The sequence below is a fragment of the Lachancea lanzarotensis genome, scaffold LALA0S01 (genome assembly GCF_000938715.1).
Source record: "Lachancea lanzarotensis genome assembly LALA0, scaffold LALA0S01, whole genome shotgun sequence".
Lineage (NCBI taxonomy): Eukaryota > Fungi > Ascomycota > Saccharomycetes > Saccharomycetales > Saccharomycetaceae > Lachancea > Lachancea lanzarotensis.
In genome coordinates this window covers 1,699,492-1,717,242 of record NW_019212879.1, presented here as the reverse complement: position 1 = coordinate 1,717,242, position 17,751 = coordinate 1,699,492, and the positions used below count along the sequence as shown (strand labels likewise).

The 17,751-nt window shown below is 44.7% G+C and overlaps 9 protein-coding genes across 9 annotated transcripts; 3 read left to right on the top strand and 6 right to left on the bottom strand.

Moving 5' to 3' along the window:
• Positions 1-195: 195 nt before the first annotated feature.
• Positions 196-1,506, top strand: LALA0_S01e18360g (LALA0S01e18360g1_1; the record flags this gene model as incomplete). The annotated part of the gene is made up of 1 exon (XM_022774959.1): positions 196-1,506. The coding sequence occupies one exon, from the start codon at positions 196-198 to the stop codon at positions 1,504-1,506; it is 1,311 nt and encodes a 436-aa protein (XP_022627003.1).
• A 54-nt stretch (positions 1,507-1,560) lies between these two features.
• Positions 1,561-3,873, bottom strand: YAT2 (LALA0S01e18338g1_1; the record flags this gene model as incomplete). Its single annotated transcript, XM_022774958.1, has 1 exon — positions 1,561-3,873. The coding sequence occupies one exon, from the start codon at positions 3,871-3,873 to the stop codon at positions 1,561-1,563; it is 2,313 nt and encodes a 770-aa protein (XP_022627002.1).
• Positions 3,874-4,956: 1,083 nt separating this feature from the next.
• RPS5 (LALA0S01e18316g1_1) lies at positions 4,957-5,643 on the bottom strand (the record flags this gene model as incomplete). Its single annotated transcript, XM_022774957.1, has 1 exon — positions 4,957-5,643. One exon carries the CDS (start codon positions 5,641-5,643, stop codon positions 4,957-4,959), a length of 687 nt encoding a protein of 228 aa, XP_022627001.1.
• Positions 5,644-6,425: 782 nt separating this feature from the next.
• Positions 6,426-7,829, bottom strand: IBA57 (LALA0S01e18294g1_1; the record flags this gene model as incomplete). The annotated part of the gene is made up of 1 exon (XM_022774956.1): positions 6,426-7,829. The coding sequence occupies one exon, from the start codon at positions 7,827-7,829 to the stop codon at positions 6,426-6,428; it is 1,404 nt and encodes a 467-aa protein (XP_022627000.1).
• Positions 7,830-8,376: 547 nt separating this feature from the next.
• ATP2 (LALA0S01e18272g1_1) lies at positions 8,377-9,864 on the bottom strand (the record flags this gene model as incomplete). Its single annotated transcript, XM_022774954.1, has 1 exon — positions 8,377-9,864. One exon carries the CDS (start codon positions 9,862-9,864, stop codon positions 8,377-8,379), a length of 1,488 nt encoding a protein of 495 aa, XP_022626999.1.
• A 1,050-nt stretch (positions 9,865-10,914) lies between these two features.
• JHD2 (LALA0S01e18250g1_1) lies at positions 10,915-13,302 on the bottom strand (the record flags this gene model as incomplete). The annotated part of the gene is made up of 1 exon (XM_022774953.1): positions 10,915-13,302. The coding sequence occupies one exon, from the start codon at positions 13,300-13,302 to the stop codon at positions 10,915-10,917; it is 2,388 nt and encodes a 795-aa protein (XP_022626998.1).
• Positions 13,303-13,898: 596 nt separating this feature from the next.
• On the top strand, positions 13,899-14,744 carry PRO3 (LALA0S01e18228g1_1; the record flags this gene model as incomplete). The annotated part of the gene is made up of 1 exon (XM_022774952.1): positions 13,899-14,744. One exon carries the CDS (start codon positions 13,899-13,901, stop codon positions 14,742-14,744), a length of 846 nt encoding a protein of 281 aa, XP_022626997.1.
• Positions 14,745-15,068: 324 nt separating this feature from the next.
• On the top strand, positions 15,069-15,617 carry ILM1 (LALA0S01e18206g1_1; the record flags this gene model as incomplete). The annotated part of the gene is made up of 1 exon (XM_022774951.1): positions 15,069-15,617. The coding sequence occupies one exon, from the start codon at positions 15,069-15,071 to the stop codon at positions 15,615-15,617; it is 549 nt and encodes a 182-aa protein (XP_022626996.1).
• A 103-nt stretch (positions 15,618-15,720) lies between these two features.
• On the bottom strand, positions 15,721-17,655 carry SRB4 (LALA0S01e18184g1_1; the record flags this gene model as incomplete). The annotated part of the gene is made up of 1 exon (XM_022774950.1): positions 15,721-17,655. One exon carries the CDS (start codon positions 17,653-17,655, stop codon positions 15,721-15,723), a length of 1,935 nt encoding a protein of 644 aa, XP_022626995.1.
• Positions 17,656-17,751: the final 96 nt, after the last annotated feature.

Genomic DNA, 17,751 nt, shown 5'->3' with positions numbered 1-17,751 from the left:
CGTCAATTGCGTCTTGAATGTGATTGTTCAAGATCTCTTGATGCTCAAATTGTTCCAATGTCCATCGTTTCTCCAATGCGATGAGTCAAAGCTAGTTAACGACGTATTTAAGGTGTGAAAAAGTCAATCTCGAGCTCATCTCATCGCGATGTCCAGCCAAGACATTAGACAGTAAAGAGATAAAAAGGACCATCGATGAGGGCATGGCAGGTATATAAGACTTCGGGCCGGGATTTAAAACTATGCTGGATATCTGCATTTTTGAGATTGGGTTCATATGGTGTCACCAACCAAGTCTTGACACTTTTTCTGAAAGAAATTGGCATCGGGGAGAAAGAAATGGGATGGTTTATGTCGTTGACATTGGTGGGTGATGTATGCATATCCTATTTGTTGACATGGCATGCAGATGAATGGGGGCGACGTAGGACTCTCACTTACGGTGCGGTGATGATGGTTTTGAGCGGAATTGTCTTTACCTGGAGCGAGAACTTCTATGTACTATTGGTTTTTGCCATTTTTGGGGTGATCTCACCGTCAAGCGACGAAGTGGGGCCGTTTAAATCCATCGAAGAGTCCATGATGGCCCATCTTACGCCTCACAATCGCCGTCCCGAAGTTTATGCCATTCATTCGTTGGTGAGTATTTCAGGAAGCGCTCTGGGGTCAATTTTCTGCGGATGGTTTGTCCAAGTACTACAGGATAAAAGGATTTTTGACACTCAATTGCAATGTTACAAAGCAGTTTTTGCCGTCTACACCGTCTTGGCAATCGCAAAGCTGCTCTCAATCGTTTTTCTGTCGAATGCCGCGGAATTGGACGTTCACCATCACGAGGAACCAGATGTCCAACAAGTTCTCGACGAGACTGTACCCTTAGTTGAAGAAAACGATAGGAAAAAGTCGCGACTGGCTCCTGAGACTTTTTCGGTCATGGTAAAGCTCCTGGTCATCTTCATGCTGGATTCATTTGGTTCTGGATTTATGACAAGTGCTTGGACTGTCTTTTACTACTCCGTTGTCTTTGGATTGGGTCCAGCAGCTTTGGGTGTTATCTTTTTCGCCGCGAAAATCATAATGGCCTTGTCTTCTCTACCATCCTCAACTATTGCCAGGGCGCTCGGCCCGGTAAAGGCAACTCTGATAGTACAGGTTCCATCCGCGATTTTTTTCATGTTGGTGCCATTCGCTGAAGGGCACTTGTCACTCTCTCTTATAATGTTCAATCTTTACAACTTGACTACTGCTATGGACGTCACCCCACGGCAAATTCTGCTGACCAACATCATCAAGCCGAGCGACCTAACAAGAGTGATGGGCGTTGTTAACATAGGGAAAACCTTTGCCCGCTGTATTGGTCCAGTTTTCACAGGACTTTTAGCAGATAGAGGTCTACTCTGGTGTTGCTACTTGATAAGTGGGTCATTTGTTCTCCTTGCCGATTTCGTACTGGCTGTTTTATTCTACGATATCGATTCACACGTCCTTAGAAATACAAACACTTGAGCTAATACAGATATGACCGTCCAATGAATAGCTGATAATGTGCGTTGGTGCTCCTCATCCGCCAAGTTCCCAAAGAGGGGCCAATTCATCCAGTGGGATTTGTCGGCCTATTTTCATCTTCTCCTCATTCGTTAGGAAATGTGATGTCAGCTCAATGGTCACAGAACCTGAGCGGTTATACCTCCTTTTATCTTTGGTTATTGAGCTATCCGCAGACGTCGGTTGTGTAGAAATCTTGCTACTAATGGCGCTGTTTTGCTCAGACGCGTTCCAGGGCTGAAACTTGCTATGCGTTTCATAGGTGTCTCGCCTGAGTTGGTTCGGTGCTGATGACGAATCCACACTCCTTACGCTAAAGCTTTGGTCTTGTCCAAAGGGCGCTAAAGCTGGTTCCCGTTCGCACTGGAACTTGCAGAAAAGAATCTGATCCAGAATATATTTTAGCGCTGAGAGAAATCGGTTTCCTTGTCTGAACTGCGAAGTGACAGTCAAATCGCATCTGTCGGGGCTCAAACTGTAACCTATACCAAAACCTTGTGGGACAGCGGGATTTATACCAAATCCCATCACTGCGGAATTGCCACAATGGGCCGCAATTATCTCAGGATTGGACAATGGGCTTATTAAGTCATTATCAAAAATGCCAGATGCAACTTCAAGGTCTGCTGGGCCCAGCTTGATTTGAAACTTTTGGTAGTGCTGGTAAAGGTACCGCAACATGTTGAAATGCTTCTCAAAGCCTAAACCACGCTTGGATAATTCGACGTTTCTGCGATGTATGCCGCATATGGACACGAACATCTCAGCTTTTAAATGCCCTTCCAAAAGGCTAGAGTTAAAAAGCTGGCACAGATCAAGTAACTGCTGATTTTGAACAGGAGCAAAAGCTGACCTTGAATTGCGGAAAGCCCTGGTGGAGACTGGTTCAAAAGTAGAGGCCATTTTCCCGTAAAGCGTGAAATGCGCAAGCTGTATAGCAACCTGTATCATGGAATCAGAATTAACTCCTAGACGACGTGCAATATTTCTTCCGTATGGGATGTCTTTCTGCACTATGTCATGCCTGCATACCAAGTCAGCGAGGTTGCTTTCGCACATTGATACGACTTCTTTCAAAGCGTCAGAGAAATCCCAAGTGAGCTTCTTCACGCTTCTTGGAGGGGACGTTTTGCTGACAGACGGAGAATCCCAGAGTGAAAATGAGGAACTGTCATCAATTTCACGAGCAAGACGAAGGACAGAATCTGCGTAAATATCAGAGGCGAATCGCACCACAGCCGAGCCATCGCAAGTGAGGGAATCCCATATTAGACTGGCTTTGGCATCTTTTGTGACCACCAATTGCAATTTATCGTACCATCTCGAGCTGCAAGAACCCTGCCAACCTCCTTTTTCATTTACGGTACTGCTGCCATAAAATAGTCGTTTGCACTCACGAGAAGCGTCCGACGCGAACGAAGACTCGTCTAAAACTAACACGAATAGGGCAGAGTCTATGATCGCGATTTGGTTGGGACATTGTTCTTTCAAAAGACAGCGGGCATGTTTCCACTGCTTCAGCGAACATGCGGTGAAGCTACCAAGCGCTGTACTGTGAGCTAAATGTTCCAGATTAGAGGAATCGTCCGAAATAGAGAGCAGAACTTGAGATAAAGTACCGTCGTCGTATAACGGAGCATTTTCAGTGTCCAAGACTTCTACACTGTAATACTGACCTCTTGAAATGACCAAAACGTGCGAAGAAGAAGGGTAAGTTTTTTCTTTGATTTCATGTTCGTCACTTAAGTCTGCTGCTGCCTGCAAATCATAGGACGATGCCTCATCCCAGTGATGAAGGTCGTTTGTTCTCGAAAACGGGCATCGGGTAGTTCCAAACAAAGCCATGTAGGGAAGCATGGAAAGCGGGGTCCCTGATTGATCTTTATCGGGTGGCAGAACTCCGCGTCGCAGAGCAGAGATAAACTTCAAAGCAGAATGACATAGAACCGCAGCGCGTTCGTGTTGTTCAATGCCTTCGACTGCATCTGGGGACAGTATCAGAAATGGATTTCGTGGCAAAACATCCCCTTCTATTTCGCGCGTCAAAGCGTGGCTATACATGTCCAGTTGCGAGCTGCCCAGCAAATGAGAGCCTCGTAGGTTCAGTTCCAGCAGCTTGGAGTGGAGTTTTTGAGCCACTTCTGAGTTCAAAAACCGTGAAATGGCCCTATAGAGCTTGTATTCATTTTCGGCATGTTGCAAGTCCTTATGGTAGCCGTCTGCCACATTCAATGGTTTTAAACATGCTTCTAGTTGCTCAAAAGTTGACTTCAAGTCCGGTATTGGGAGAACTGGAATCTGATGTTCAAACTCAAAAGTAACTGTCATCACGATACATAAAGTAGTTGAATATCTATATAAACCTACATTACGTTGATAGAAATCTCATGGATAACTATGTGTAGCAAGGACGTCTTATACAACTGAGGGAAGCCATTGTCTGCTGCGTCCTGAGGTCACAACCTTTGGTCATCCTAATTTCTTTAATATGTCGTTTCCCTTTTAGCCCCCGGTGACAGGAAATCAATAAAGTGACGAACTGACGATTCTCAAGAAGCACGGACGAAACACACCGATGAATATGTTCAAGACCATTACGAGGCGCACGAAAATTTGTTGAGTTCATTTTTCTGGAAGTAACAATGCCGATGTCTTTGGTAAGTTTAGCGGAATCATGATTAACATGGATAATAAGTTGGGACATATTTGACCGTTGAAAGCACTTTAAAAAGAGTTCATACGAACGATTGATCACCATCTAAGAATATACGTAGTTAGAAAAGCCCCATTCGGGGCGCAGGGTGTCTGTTTTTTATTTTCCTTTGATCGGTTTAGAAGTTCGCTGTCAAAGTGTTTATTACGTCGTCCAATTTATCACTTAATCATAGCATAACGTTCGATGACAAGGTATGAAGGTAAGATCAGAAAGTAAATATTGTGTAGGTTGGCATTGAGTTTGAGTATTTAGGTAGAAGAGTCTTTTGAGAATTTATGTGCTCAAAATCACCAGTTGATTCCAATTCCACAAGTTGACAACAATTAGACGTTTTCGAGCCTTGTAAGTAGTGTCACCCCAGCCATTTTGATTTGGTTAGTAAGGATGTGTCAATGTCTGCCGCCATTGCATATTTGTAAAGCTTATTTACCAGTTTCCTGCGTCTGCAAAAGATGTTGTCCAAAACACGCCCAACAGGAACAAAATTTGGGTTAAACCTAGATCATAAAAACCTCAAAACGTCTTTTGTCAAGAGCTGCAACTGCTAACGACATCAAGAAATACCTACTGGGTTCCAGTGTCACCCACCTACCCGTCTTATTAATAGATTTTCCCTTAGCATCACGATTATAGAGCTAGAAAGTGTACAAATACAAAGAGACATGTAAAAAGTCCCTGAGCGTAATGAGACAACCTTAACGGTTGGACTTGGCAACACGTTCCAATTCGTCCTTCTTCTTGATAGCGTAGGAAGTGGAGGAACCCTTGGCAGCGTTGATCAATTCTTCAGCCAAAGTTTCGGCAATGGTCTTGATGTTTCTGAAAGAGGCTTCTCTGGCACCGATGGTCAACAAAGCGATGGCCTGGTTGACTCTTCTCAAAGGAGACACATCGACAGCCTGACGTCTGGCAGCACCACCACCACCGACTCTGGTGGTGTCTTCTCTTGGACCGGTGTTGACAACAGCGTCGACGACAACCTGCAATGGGTTCTGGTCGGTCAACACGTTGATGATGTCCAAAGTGTGCTTGACGATTCTGACAGCCTTCAACTTCTTACCGTTGTTTCTACCGTTCATCATCAAAGAGTTGGTCAATCTTTCAAAGATTGGGCACTGAGCCTTTCTGAATCTCTTGTTGGCGTAACGGCCAGCGGTGTGAGGCACAAAGATCGATTGGCCAACTTGGACGTAGTCCACCAAAGATGGGTCCTTAACCTGCACATCTTCGAAAGACCATTTGTTGAATAGCTTGATCTCCTTCTGGGCTCTTTGGACGTCCTCTGGGATCGAAGTGGCCAATTCAACTGGGGCGAATTCCTCAACGACTTCGAACTCTTCCTGTTCTTGAACTTCAACTGGAACTTCTTCGTGGTCAGACATCTTGGCTTTGGGTTCTTACCGTGCTATGGGGGTTTCGTTCGGGAACTCAGATTCTCGGATATTGAAATTTAGCCAGGCATCTTTTGTCAAACTGGAAAGTTCACGCTGCCACGCTGACGTTGTGCGGAGAGTGGCAGCTGGTGAGTCGTGGCAGGAGTTCGCGACAGCTAGGCAGAGCTAGATGGGTGCTCTGCCTAGCCCTCCCTGTAGGGCTAGGCTCGAGCTAAGAATGGCTAGAAGGGAGCCAGGATCATAGCTTAGGTAGGATCCAGGCGGAGACCAGCCACGAGGAGCAAGCCTACGCAGAGCTAGACGCTTGCGCGCGGCATGGGCTAGGTTGACGGACCTCAACTGCTGTTCAAAGAATTAGCACGCAAAAAGTTTCACTTTCTTAAAATTTGTTAAAAATGCAGGTGATCAAAAATGTGGATATCTGGGTGTATGGATGTTAGAGAGAAAAGCAGTCACAGGACATGCCATAAAAATCATTGGAACAGTGTAGCGACGACACATAGAGGAAATGTTATTGATCCCAGTGAAAGAATAGATCAACGTCTCATGTCCTGAGCCCATTGTAAGTGGCATTCAGCTGAAGCAGCTCCTGTATTATAGTCGTATGGTTTAGCATGGGTGGGAGCTTACTAGCTTTGTAGTGAATCTTTTTGGGCAGAGTTTGGGCAGTGTGAAAGTGTTACGCAGGTCATACAGTGGTTATTTGTAGTGCATGTATCTTCTAGTAAACCAGCAAATGGGAGGTAGATTGATCCTGCATTGAAAATGGATTAGCCAGCATTTGAATCTTCTCTCCAATCCTCGAACCATGAGGGTTTTTGAGGGATCACAGAAACTCTGGAAAGAGAAGTTCCAGCCTCAATGTACAAGTTTGGAGGTTTCTCGAGTTCAAAGGCTTCCTGAAATTGCTCGTTTCGCAGGATTGCCACCCCGCGTTCCGCTTCGTAGCACAGCAAGGAACCGACGGGCCTCCGTCGTTTCCGGTTCAAAGTAGTGGTTGCAAATGGCCCGGACGATCCCGAGACAGACGGCGACACGGCCGCATCATTGTCGTCCCAGATTTGGAGATATTTGCCAGTTTCTAAGCCCTCAAGCAGTTCCCAGTTTTCTAACACCACAGGAACAGCTCTTTTTCGAAGTACGCCGGTGGAAAATGTACGCGCGGTGAGCTCTTGACCCACATAACAACCTTTGTCGAAACTGACAGCGTTTGGTATGAAATCGAAATTCAACTCCAACGGCAAAACAGTTTCTTGTTTGAAATCAGCAAGACCGTCCACATATCCGTGTGTGTATCTTTCACTCCTTACGTCTACGTCCGTAACCTTTTGAATATCAAACCCAAAGGGAAGTTCTGGCGCATTGAAAATGTCGCTGATGTCAGCGACACTTGAGGTGGTAATAACCCGAAAGATTAGTGGATTTTCTGGGCTGTCATAAAGTAAATGTGTGCTTCTCGGATCAATAAAAAGGCCCAGCACTTCGTGTTCGTGGTGCTGGAAGAATGTCGTCAACAAATGACGAGTGTAATCTAAAGCGATTTCGGGAGCTTTGACAGTTTCCATCGGAGTTATAAGATTCGGTAGCCACGGGTTTTCGTCTGATATTCCAGCAGGAAAACTAACTGATAAATACCAGGACTTCAGCTTCCCTGCGGGTTCCATTTTACTTTTGACTTTGCTTACCAATGTGTGCGACTCAAAAATATGGTCTAATTGATCACCGATGGCGCTGTCAACTTCGATCAGATACTCAGGGTACTTTCGTGATTCTACTGTGTCTATCAACAGTGGTGTGGGATAAATAATTGCATCAGTCATAAGTTTGCCTTTACTATTAAGTAAAGCGGTATACGCAGCGAATCTTGAGATGTAAGGGCCATTGGCGCCAATTTCCTTAAAAATGCCCCAGTTGCCGCGATGAGTATCAAAATCCTTGACAGCAACGAACTCAGAAGGCTCATGGTCTTCTACCTCTATGGTAGTGAGATTTTTTTTGACATATGTAGGTAGCATCTTTGAAGTAACAAGTCCATTGAGAAACTTCGCTGCATCTGGTCCTCTGATGTGCAGGAAGCTCTTGTTGGATAGTTCGCAGTATCTTAACTGCGCATGAGAACTAGCGTAGCGAATAGACGCTACTTTAAATAGTCTCAAAGTGTTTGCCAGTGTCATACTTACCTCTCATCGAATCTTTCAGCTTCAAGATGACCAAATGATTCATTAGTAAATTGAAGAGTGTTGGTGATGATAACAAATATAAAAGCGGACTCTTCCAAGAGGTTCAAGATATATATTTAATCGACAGAGAAAGGCAGTCATTCGAAGCTAGCAAGCGCTTCAACAAGTTTTTGTTTACTTGTATTGTTAATACTTATTTGAATATAAAGAGTCGATGTTCTAAGGTTTTGATGCATGACAAAAATCGCCCGCATTTTACCATTGAGAGGTGCATATGCAGACGGACCACCATAGAAAAATAAGCAGAATTCTCTCAGTTATCGATCAAGTGTTGGCCACATTCAATTTATAACAAAAATGCTCTTTTCAGAAATCTCATCATCATCATCATCATAAAATGTCTATTTTGTCTCGTTTTTTTATCTTGAAACGCACGCTCTACTGTGAGATGGAAAGTGGGTAATTGTTGTTGTTGCTCGTTTGCCATGCACGATTTGAAAGAAAAGCGCACACGTCAAGAGAAAGCGTCATTTTGTTCTCATTAATTAGCTTCGGAAGCCAACTTCTCGGCCTTGGCGACAACGTCTTCGATACCGCCAACCATGTAGAAAGCGTTTTCTGGCAAATGGTCGTACTTACCGTCCAAAACAGCCTTGAAAGAAGCAACAGTGTCCTTCAATCTGACCAATCTACCTGGAATACCGGTAAAGACTTCGGCGACAGCGAAAGGTTGCGACAAGAATCTTTGGATCTTACGGGCTCTTTCAACGGTCAACTTGTCCTGTTCGGACAATTCATCCATACCCAAAATGGCAATGATATCTTGCAAAGACTTGTAAGCTTGCAAAGTCATTTGGACCTGAGAGGCAACGTCGTAATGTTCTTGACCAACAACAGCAGCATCCAAAAGTCTGGACTTAGAATCCAATGGGTCGACGGCTGGGTAGATACCCAATTCAGAGATACCTCTGGAAAGCACAGTTGTGGCGTCCAAATGGGCAAAGGTGGTGGCTGGAGCAGGATCAGTCAAATCATCAGCTGGCACGTAGACAGCCTGGACCGATGTGACGGAACCCTTCTTGGTGGTGGTAATTCTTTCTTGCAAGAGACCCATATCGGTGGCCAAAGTAGGTTGGTAACCGACAGCCGATGGAATACGACCTAGCAAAGCAGACACTTCGGAACCGGCCTGGGTGAATCTGAAAATGTTGTCGATGAAGAGCAACACATCTTGGCCTTCTTCGTCTCTGAAATATTCGGCAATGGTCAAACCGGTCAAAGCGACACGGGCACGAGCTCCAGGAGGTTCGTTCATTTGACCAAACACTAGGGCCACCTTGGACTCACCTTCGAGCTTGATGACACCGGTTTCACGCATTTCACGGTACAAATCGTTACCTTCTCTGGTTCTTTCACCAACACCGGTGAACACGGAGAAACCACCATGGGCCTTGGCAATGTTGTTGATCAGTTCTTGGATAAACACAGTCTTACCGACACCGGCACCACCGAACAAACCAATCTTACCACCACGGGCGTATGGGGCCAACAAGTCCACAACCTTGATACCGGTCTCCAAGACTTCGGCAGCAGTGGATTGCTCGACAAAAGAAGGAGGTTCCGCGTGGATAGGCTTCTTCTGCTTGGTCACGATAGGACCACGCTCATCGATAGGTTCACCAACAACGTTGATGATACGGCCTAGAGTTTCTCTACCAACTGGCACCGAAATTGGCGCACCGGTGTCAAGGACTTTTTCACCACGCACGAGACCTTCCGTACCGTCCATAGCGATAGTTCTCACGGTGTTTTCACCCAAATGTTGGGAAACTTCTAACACAAGCTTGCCCTGTTTGGTGTCGATTTCCAAAGCATTAAGAATCTCAGGTAGGTTGCCCTGTTCGAACTGAACGTCCACAATGGCACCGATAACGGCGCGCACCTTACCCGCGGCAGCAGCCTGGGTTGCAAGAGCTCTGACGGCTGACACACCAGCACGTCTAGCTGCGTACAATCTGGGAAGAACCATGATCACAGCACAGACAGAGAGAAAGACAAACTTTTGTGGTTCACTCTTCTTTGGCAAGTAGAGACCTGTTTTTAGAAGAGTTTGGGTTAAGAAAAGTGTATCGAAGAAGGAAGAATCGACCTGTATATTTTTCACCACTGAATCATGGGCGTGGTGTTTAGAGGACGGGTAACTGCAATATTTTTTTCGAGTATTAGGTGAGGCCAAGAGACGCGCTCTGATTGGCTGAGAGGTGGGGAAGAGTGTGGAACAGCAGAGAGAGGAGCAAGGTGTGGGAGGGCGAGATTGAAGAGCTGTAAGATGGGGGAATTGATACGGAGTAGAAGATAATATTGGCAGAATATAATTATTGATCAATTTTGGGATGTGTCGTTCTGTACGTAAATGTAGGTATAGAAGTCTCAGTTACACGGAAATGCAAACTAGAAAAGGCAGTCCTTTGAATTGCTTTGTTTCTGAGTGAGCCGGTATCTCAACTTTTGTTCTTGTTTGTTGGCGTTTAGAATATTGAGTTTGTTTTTTTTGGTGAGTTTTCAACATGTCGTCTACTTGTTCCTCTGGTCGATCATCTAGTCGAGCACTAAGGGTTATGTGGGACATGTCGGCGACGGTATGGTGTCTGACTGTGGATTAACTGGAGCGCATCTATATCCTTTTAAGCAATATTGATACTTTGGCTTTCACATGTTGTTGAGCACTGAACTGTTAAGTTGCGCGGTCGACCCTCCCCACAACAAGGCTGTCGGCGACGTGGACGTGGAAAATGATCATCATCAGTAGTACCGCGAGTTCAGATGGTGTTACTAGCGCAGAATCGTCTACGCTGAGACAAGATTAGTTCTTATTTTATCTCGCATTTGTGCTGATACACAAATTGCACCCTTATGCTGTAATGTTCATTCTTTCAGGATCAATTTGTGTCCCATTGCAGTTGAATGTTGTGTTCGACATCAGAATCATTAAACTCCCCCCACTATCTAACTTCTTCATACACCTCATCCAATTCCTCTCAAATCCCAGAACGCCTTAAATTCCTATCTAATCTCTACTTCAACGAAGCATACTATCTATCTTGTGTTGTGCACGCTTCAAAATGTCCCGTATTTCGTCAGGGTGCCGGATATAATAAAGCTCATCGCGTTCAAACCGCTCGCGTGATTCATCATCAGAGACATCCTCTTCATCTGCCTTTTCTACCAACCGAAAGTAGTCATGGGCGCATAAAATATCGATATCGCCCTGTTCTGCCAGTTGGTTCCACTCTTCAGGTTTCATCGATTGCAGACGTCTTCTTTTGGAATACCGAGTCGATTTGGAGTGAGCAACGAAGGCAAACGGACATATTGTTTTGCAAGAGGAACAAAAAATGTCATCGTCACCATCATCATTTCCTGCACTCGAAACTGATTCTTCGTTGGCATCTTCATTGTTGCTAGACGTCACGGTCACTTGTATGTCAACGCGGAGCTTATCGTCAATGTGGCGACGTGTGAAACCTTTGGCCTCATTTTGAGCACATACAACGTCCGCTAACTGGTTTAAGGTCTTGACCTCACGATTGAACATCTCTAATAACTCTGAATGACATCTGCGCACCATACCCTCCTCAAACTTTCTCGGATTCTCCAGATACTCTAACAACACGGTAAGCATTAGTTCCCACATATTGAAAACACACTTTTTACCGGTGGCAATGTAGTCATGTGTGGCTTCCACACCGTACGGAAGCCATAAATCTAGAGTGAAATTGACCGCCTCGTTGAAATTATAGCCTGTATTGAACCCAGAGTGATAACATTTGGGAAAAGTGACGACGTATTCACCTGGATACTGTATCGCCTTATAGCAGCTTATTTTCGCGTCTTGGAATCGTTTGTCATATGGAGCTATCAGTGTAACGAGTTGGTGGAGGAGATCAGGTTGCTTTTGAAACAAATCTGGTGCTATGCTTTTCATGAGTTCGTCAAACTTCTCGCGAGAGTTTTCAGGAACACTGTACCATATTTTTGGATCGCCCTCATGCTGATAATTAGCGCTTAAGGTGTACTGATCTTCCAGATGCCAGCAGAAGGTTGAGAACGTGGATCCGATGTAAGTCCATGGCACGGTCATCCCAGAGATTTTTTTACCAAACACCCACAATAAGGAACCCTTGGCCGTAGGCAGATTCACCAAATTCATTGGATGCTGGACGTATTTTGTGTACTTTTGTCTAGCGACTGGATCTTGTTGAACGTCCGGAGGCACGAACTCAGCTGTAGGGAAACCTGTCATTTGGCCGGGCCCCACGTTGTGGATATCAGCGCCATATCGAATGGAGGACTCTGTGTCGATTTGGTTGACTTGGTCCCAGAACATGGTTTCGAGAAGCCGCAGATTCTCCAGTTTGTTGCCTTGGGGCCATAATTGCGAATCAAAGTCGCTGCACAGCTTCTGGAAGCTTTTTCTGGTGTATAACTTATCCTCTTCTTTGAAGCCATAGAAACCGTTCCCAATAATGCAGTTGTTGCATGCCCATTTCCCTCTCGGTACGTCGCTCAACGGTGGGTCCAAACAGAAAATGTGGAAAGGTTTATCGCACGAGTCGCACAGAATAGTTTTGGAGCGGTGTGACGTTCGACGACAGATAACACATCCCTCTTCTTCTTCTTCTTCTTCTTCTTCTTCTCCCTCTTCTTCTGCGGCTCCATGGCCGTTCCTGCTGTCATCTGCATCGTCCTCAGAGTCGTTCAACAACGACTTGGGGTAGTCCTCGGTGTATATCAGGTTTGAGAGCATAGACGCATGATCGCCATAGGGACCCATCTTTCGCTGCAGAAAGTCGTAATATGGCGCAAGAAATGTCTGAAAGACATGCAGCAGCTTTTCTGCCGATTTGACTAGTAATTTAGAGACGTCTTTCCACAGTTTCTGGTTATTATAAATGTCCCGTAGAGGCGCTAGAACGATTCTGGAGCTACGTTTTGCGTCACTTTCTGCAAATCGATCAGACTTGGACCTTTTCCGGCTAGAAACGGGCGTCTGTGAGTACTTTCCCTCTTCTTGTTTGACGGCGTTTGCTTCGTTGCCCAGTTGAGTGACGGCGATGAAAAGATCATAAAAGTAAATGCGGCCGTCTTGGGATTCCACGTAGGGCTTTGATAAAAGCACCGTGGCACTGCGCTTTCCATGCATGTAAAAATTGTTCAACTGTTTCATCAGAAACAGCCTTCCCCGATTGGATATATTGAGTTCGTTCAAATGCTGCACTCTGGCCCGAAACTTGAAACAGGTTTCATCAATGGAAAGAGGCGGTTTGAAATCCTGCGGCGGAACCAGCTTGACCATCCCGTAAATGTGACCCAACCGCCGCACATTGGGCTGCGACAGAAAACTGATGGGATCCTCCATTTCACTCGACGAAAGCCGTAAAACTGGGATATGTTCCAGCTCGTTCATTTTGCGAGTAATGGAGGTCAAACCAAGAAAAAAAAAAGGGGAAACCGATCCAGAACTAAAACACTCTACTCAATAGAATAATTCCTTTGATACTGGTGTGCTTGAGAGTTGTATAATGTCGAAAGCCTAGGTCGATGGCTGTCTCTGTCTTTTTTACGCTTTATATATTATATCCTACAGTTCATATCACTATTCAGCTAGCTCGTCGCTAGTCATCGGAAAAGTAGTGGGATGAGTACGATGATCGCTTTCGGTATGGTAATAAGTAGAAATAGGAATAGGAATCAAACAAGCCAAAAGAGGTAATTTTGAGTCACGTGAAAGATCACCACAAACGTATGATTTCGTATGACAGCATATATGCACGTGACAATGTTTATTACATAATCAATTTGTATATTACATAATCAATCTGTGCATATATCACCATACACGTAATCTTATCGACTGGTCACATGACCGAAACCAAATGTAGATAATATGAAATAATCTATGCAATGCTTCTTCCCATCTGTATCGGTGCTTCCCTCCAACCATCCAGATAAAACTTCTTGGCGATCTGTCAAACTCCACCCCTCAACCTCTGCACCAAAGACATGGGCTACACATTGACTATTCTGGGCTGCGGTGTGATGGGCCAGGCTATCTTGTCTGCCATCTACAACGCACCAGCTGCCACTGAAGAAACTAAGGATTTCTACCCAGAAAAAATCATCGCCTGCAACAACAGCCAAAACTCATCCAATGCCGTACAAGAGCTAATCAAATCGTTTGGGGACAGTCCAAATGCCATCGAAGTCGAGTATACTGTTGATCAGAACTCTCAGGCCGTGAAAAAGGCAGAAGTGATCGTGCTCGCCACGAAACCGTTTTACGTAGAACAAGTGTTGAAAGGCGTCGAAGTCGGCGATCGGCTATTGATCTCGCTTGTGGCTGGCTGGACGCTCGAGCAGTTCGGCCAATACGCCCCCGTTTGCACCAGGGTCATGACAAACACACCCGCCAAGTTTGGCTACGGAATGGCAGTGCTATCGCACTCTTCAGCTGTTTCCGATTACAACAGATCACTCGTGAGGCAGCTAGTTGGCCACGTCGGAAGCTGTATCGAACTGCCCGAGAAAAACATGGACGCAGCTACTGCGTTGGTTGGTTCCGGCCCGGCCTTTGTACTTCTCATGCTCGAGTCTCTGATGGAAAGTGGTATCAAGATGGGAATTCCACTGAAGGAGAGCAAACAGTGTGCTGTCAAAGTCTTGGAAGGTACCGCGAAGATGGTGGAAAAGACAGGCGCGCACCCTAGTGTTTTAAAGCACCAGGTTTGTACCCCAGGCGGCACGACCATCGCCGGTTTGTGTATGATGGAGGAAAAGGGTGTTAGAAGTGGCATCGTCAAGGGTGTCGAGGAAGCTGCTGCCGTTGCTGCGCGTTTAGGCAAGAAATAAAGCGTGTGTACTGTAATTTAGTATTTGAGACACAACGAAATTCAAATATAGATGAAGAATAGCTCGAACTAATGATCTTTAGGATCGATTTGAATTATCCCAGAAAGTTTTCCCATACCAGCACCTTTCAATTCTTGTCTGCTGAACATGCTTGAATCTGAATAATGTCATCTGTCACATGATGATGTTTAAATGTTCAATAAGATTGAGCTCACACGAGGCATCACCATTTTCCTTCATTAGAAAGACAATACTCACAACTCCAATTGAAGTCGTCATTATCCGTTATTACTTCTAATCAAACCGGTTATTCCAATTGACGCTATGGGTGTGTTATCATCGGTTAACATTACATTCTTCAGAGTGGGCTATTTGTCATTTCTGGCCTTTGCATGTCTTAAAGATGTGAATTTGATTTTGTCAAATGCGTCGTTTTTGATGTTTACGAAGGCTATGAACCTTCCAGCTCTGGTAATTCCCTCTTATAGTGCGCAATTGGGTCTTTTTGCCGTGGTCTTCAGTTTACTGGCCTTACAAGATTTTATTCCGTTAATAGAACGGAACACAATGTATTTCGAGTCAGTTGTCTCTCTCAGATTGTTTTTCTTCTTTGCGTTAACCACATATGCATACTGCGTTCCAGGAAACTTGTTCCTTCACAACAATGCCGTGGTGATCTACGGTGGCTGCGAAATTTGGATGAACTTTCTCATCTTCACAGCCCTAAGGGACGAAAAAAATGAGAGATTTAAGGAGGCCAATAGAGTGACCCTGGACGATGAGCCTGAGGTCCTAGAGCCACTGACTGAGCTGGAAGGAGCAGAAGCAGACGCGAGGGCTGAGGACTCTAGCAATTCTTCAGACGAAGAATAGGACACGCTCTAACTCTCGATTCTATATATCCAGGCAGTTTTTTATGTTTTTTTCCCTATCTGTCAGCTTGTCCTGTTTCCCACAAGCTTGTCATCCCGCATTTTTATTCCTGTTTGCCTTCCGTAACGTACTCGCTTACAATGAAATGCAGGAAATCTTCGAGTTCTTTGAAATTTGAAAATCTGGTGTCAAAGATCGTTGCGTTTGAGGCGTCCACTAACTTCACACTCGTGGTAGCGTTGCAATAGTTGGAGCTTTCCAATCCAAACTCAATTTTTCCTGAACCGGGAAGCTCTACTTTCAGATCAATTCGTGGCAGTTGTAAAATCTTGTCGAAAAGTGTGATTTCATCGTCAAGCTTCGTGATATGCTTGTCATAGGTTTCGCGTCGAACAGGTATATTTTGCTTGCGATAATCCGAGGGGATTTCAGTCACAACGGAGTTCGCTACAACATCTAAAACGTAAGTTTTTATGACTTTCTGCAACAGGTTGAGATAATTCTCATGTCTGAATTTACCCATTATCGGCCGCAGCAGTAGAGCTTCGTTGTCAAATGGATGTACAGCCTTTGAGTGTGCAACCATTAAAAGCTTCTTCCTGATTTGCTTCTTATACATGACGACCAACAGCATCCTTAACATTACCAGTATAAGCGCCGCCTTTCTATCATTTGTCTTTGGCGCGTCTTGCTGATGATTCAAGATTACCTCATCTGTTAGGTTCATCATCTCAAATTCTATCTTTTCCGTTGGGAACTCAACCGTGATCTTATTTTCGTTTTCCAGCGTTACACCGTAAGATATTAAAGTTTCAGACTCTTTTTTCAAATGGTACATGAGTTCCTTTTCAAAAATTAGGAACTGAAGCTTGGAGATTTGCCGGCGAATGTTTTGCTCTGCACCACTATTATCAGCAGCAAGCAATAGATCGTCAAGTGCCGTCTCTCCGCTAAGGATGTAATCATCTTCTTCTTGTATTTTAGTGAAGATGCGAACACGCATGAATTTCTCAAAAGGTCCCCTATTCATGGACTCAAACTGCTGTTTCTCCGCGGGAACAGCTTCCAAGGCGTCTTTGTTTGCGTTATATCTAAGTATAGCAATGCCCCTTTCCTGCTTGTAGCTTGATCCTGAATCTTCATAACCATATTTCAATCCAAGCGATTTTTCACCTGTTTCTTGATCTTTCATTTTGAAAATCACATCCTTTTTTGAAGTATTAGCTGAAACTTTTGACCAGTAGTTTTGTTCTTTTCTCAGGCTAGCTTCTAAAGTTTTGTGTGTGTCTTTCAGAAGCACTCGAGACTCTTCTAAGCTTCTGAGCTTCCACCCTCGAGTTGTCAATTTTTTGTCAACAATCTCAGATTCTGTAGCTTTTTCATATGGTATCTTTTCGGCATTCAGAGATGCGGTCGGCACAGCATTTTTCAAAAACGGAGACATAGATGCGTTTGCTGCGGAAGGGCGGACCGACGACAGTAGCAGAGAAACGAATTCAAGAGCAAGTGAAGCCTCATTGACCGAAAGGTTCAGAGACTGAACAGTTGAGTTTTTAAGCTGTTGAAATTGTTCCTGCGTCATTTGATCCTCTTCTTCCCTGGCGAGTGGTCCCTCAATTTGCTGAGGCTTTAAAGCTTCTTGATCTGCATTCGCTGGAAAATCAGAGGAGTCCATTTCAACGTCCTCATCTAAGTTCTTGACATGTTCCATATCTTCAGCGTCATTCGCTATCTCTTCACTTAGGACCCTTTCGGATAGATCAGCGAATTTGCTGCCAATTCCACGACTTTGCAAAATTACAGGTATCAGTTGATCCAGGGGCATACTTCCAAACATCTCATACGGATTATTCACCAATGATTGACCCGTGGTGGCGTTTTGATGAGTACCATTTTGACTTTTGTCGTTGTCATCAGATTGATCAGTTGGCAATGCAGAAGAGGTGGTTTTCATGAAATTGGGATCAATGGCCAACGGTATTCTTTTGGTTTCATGATTAGCAGCCTGTGAAGACTGATCAGGCGGGTTATTGGTCATCACAAGGGCGTTGAACGCTTTGCTAGGGCCTTTACATGTTCGAAGTCTTACTCTTAATATTAACCTGTTTTTCGGTGTAATAAATCAAGAACGATG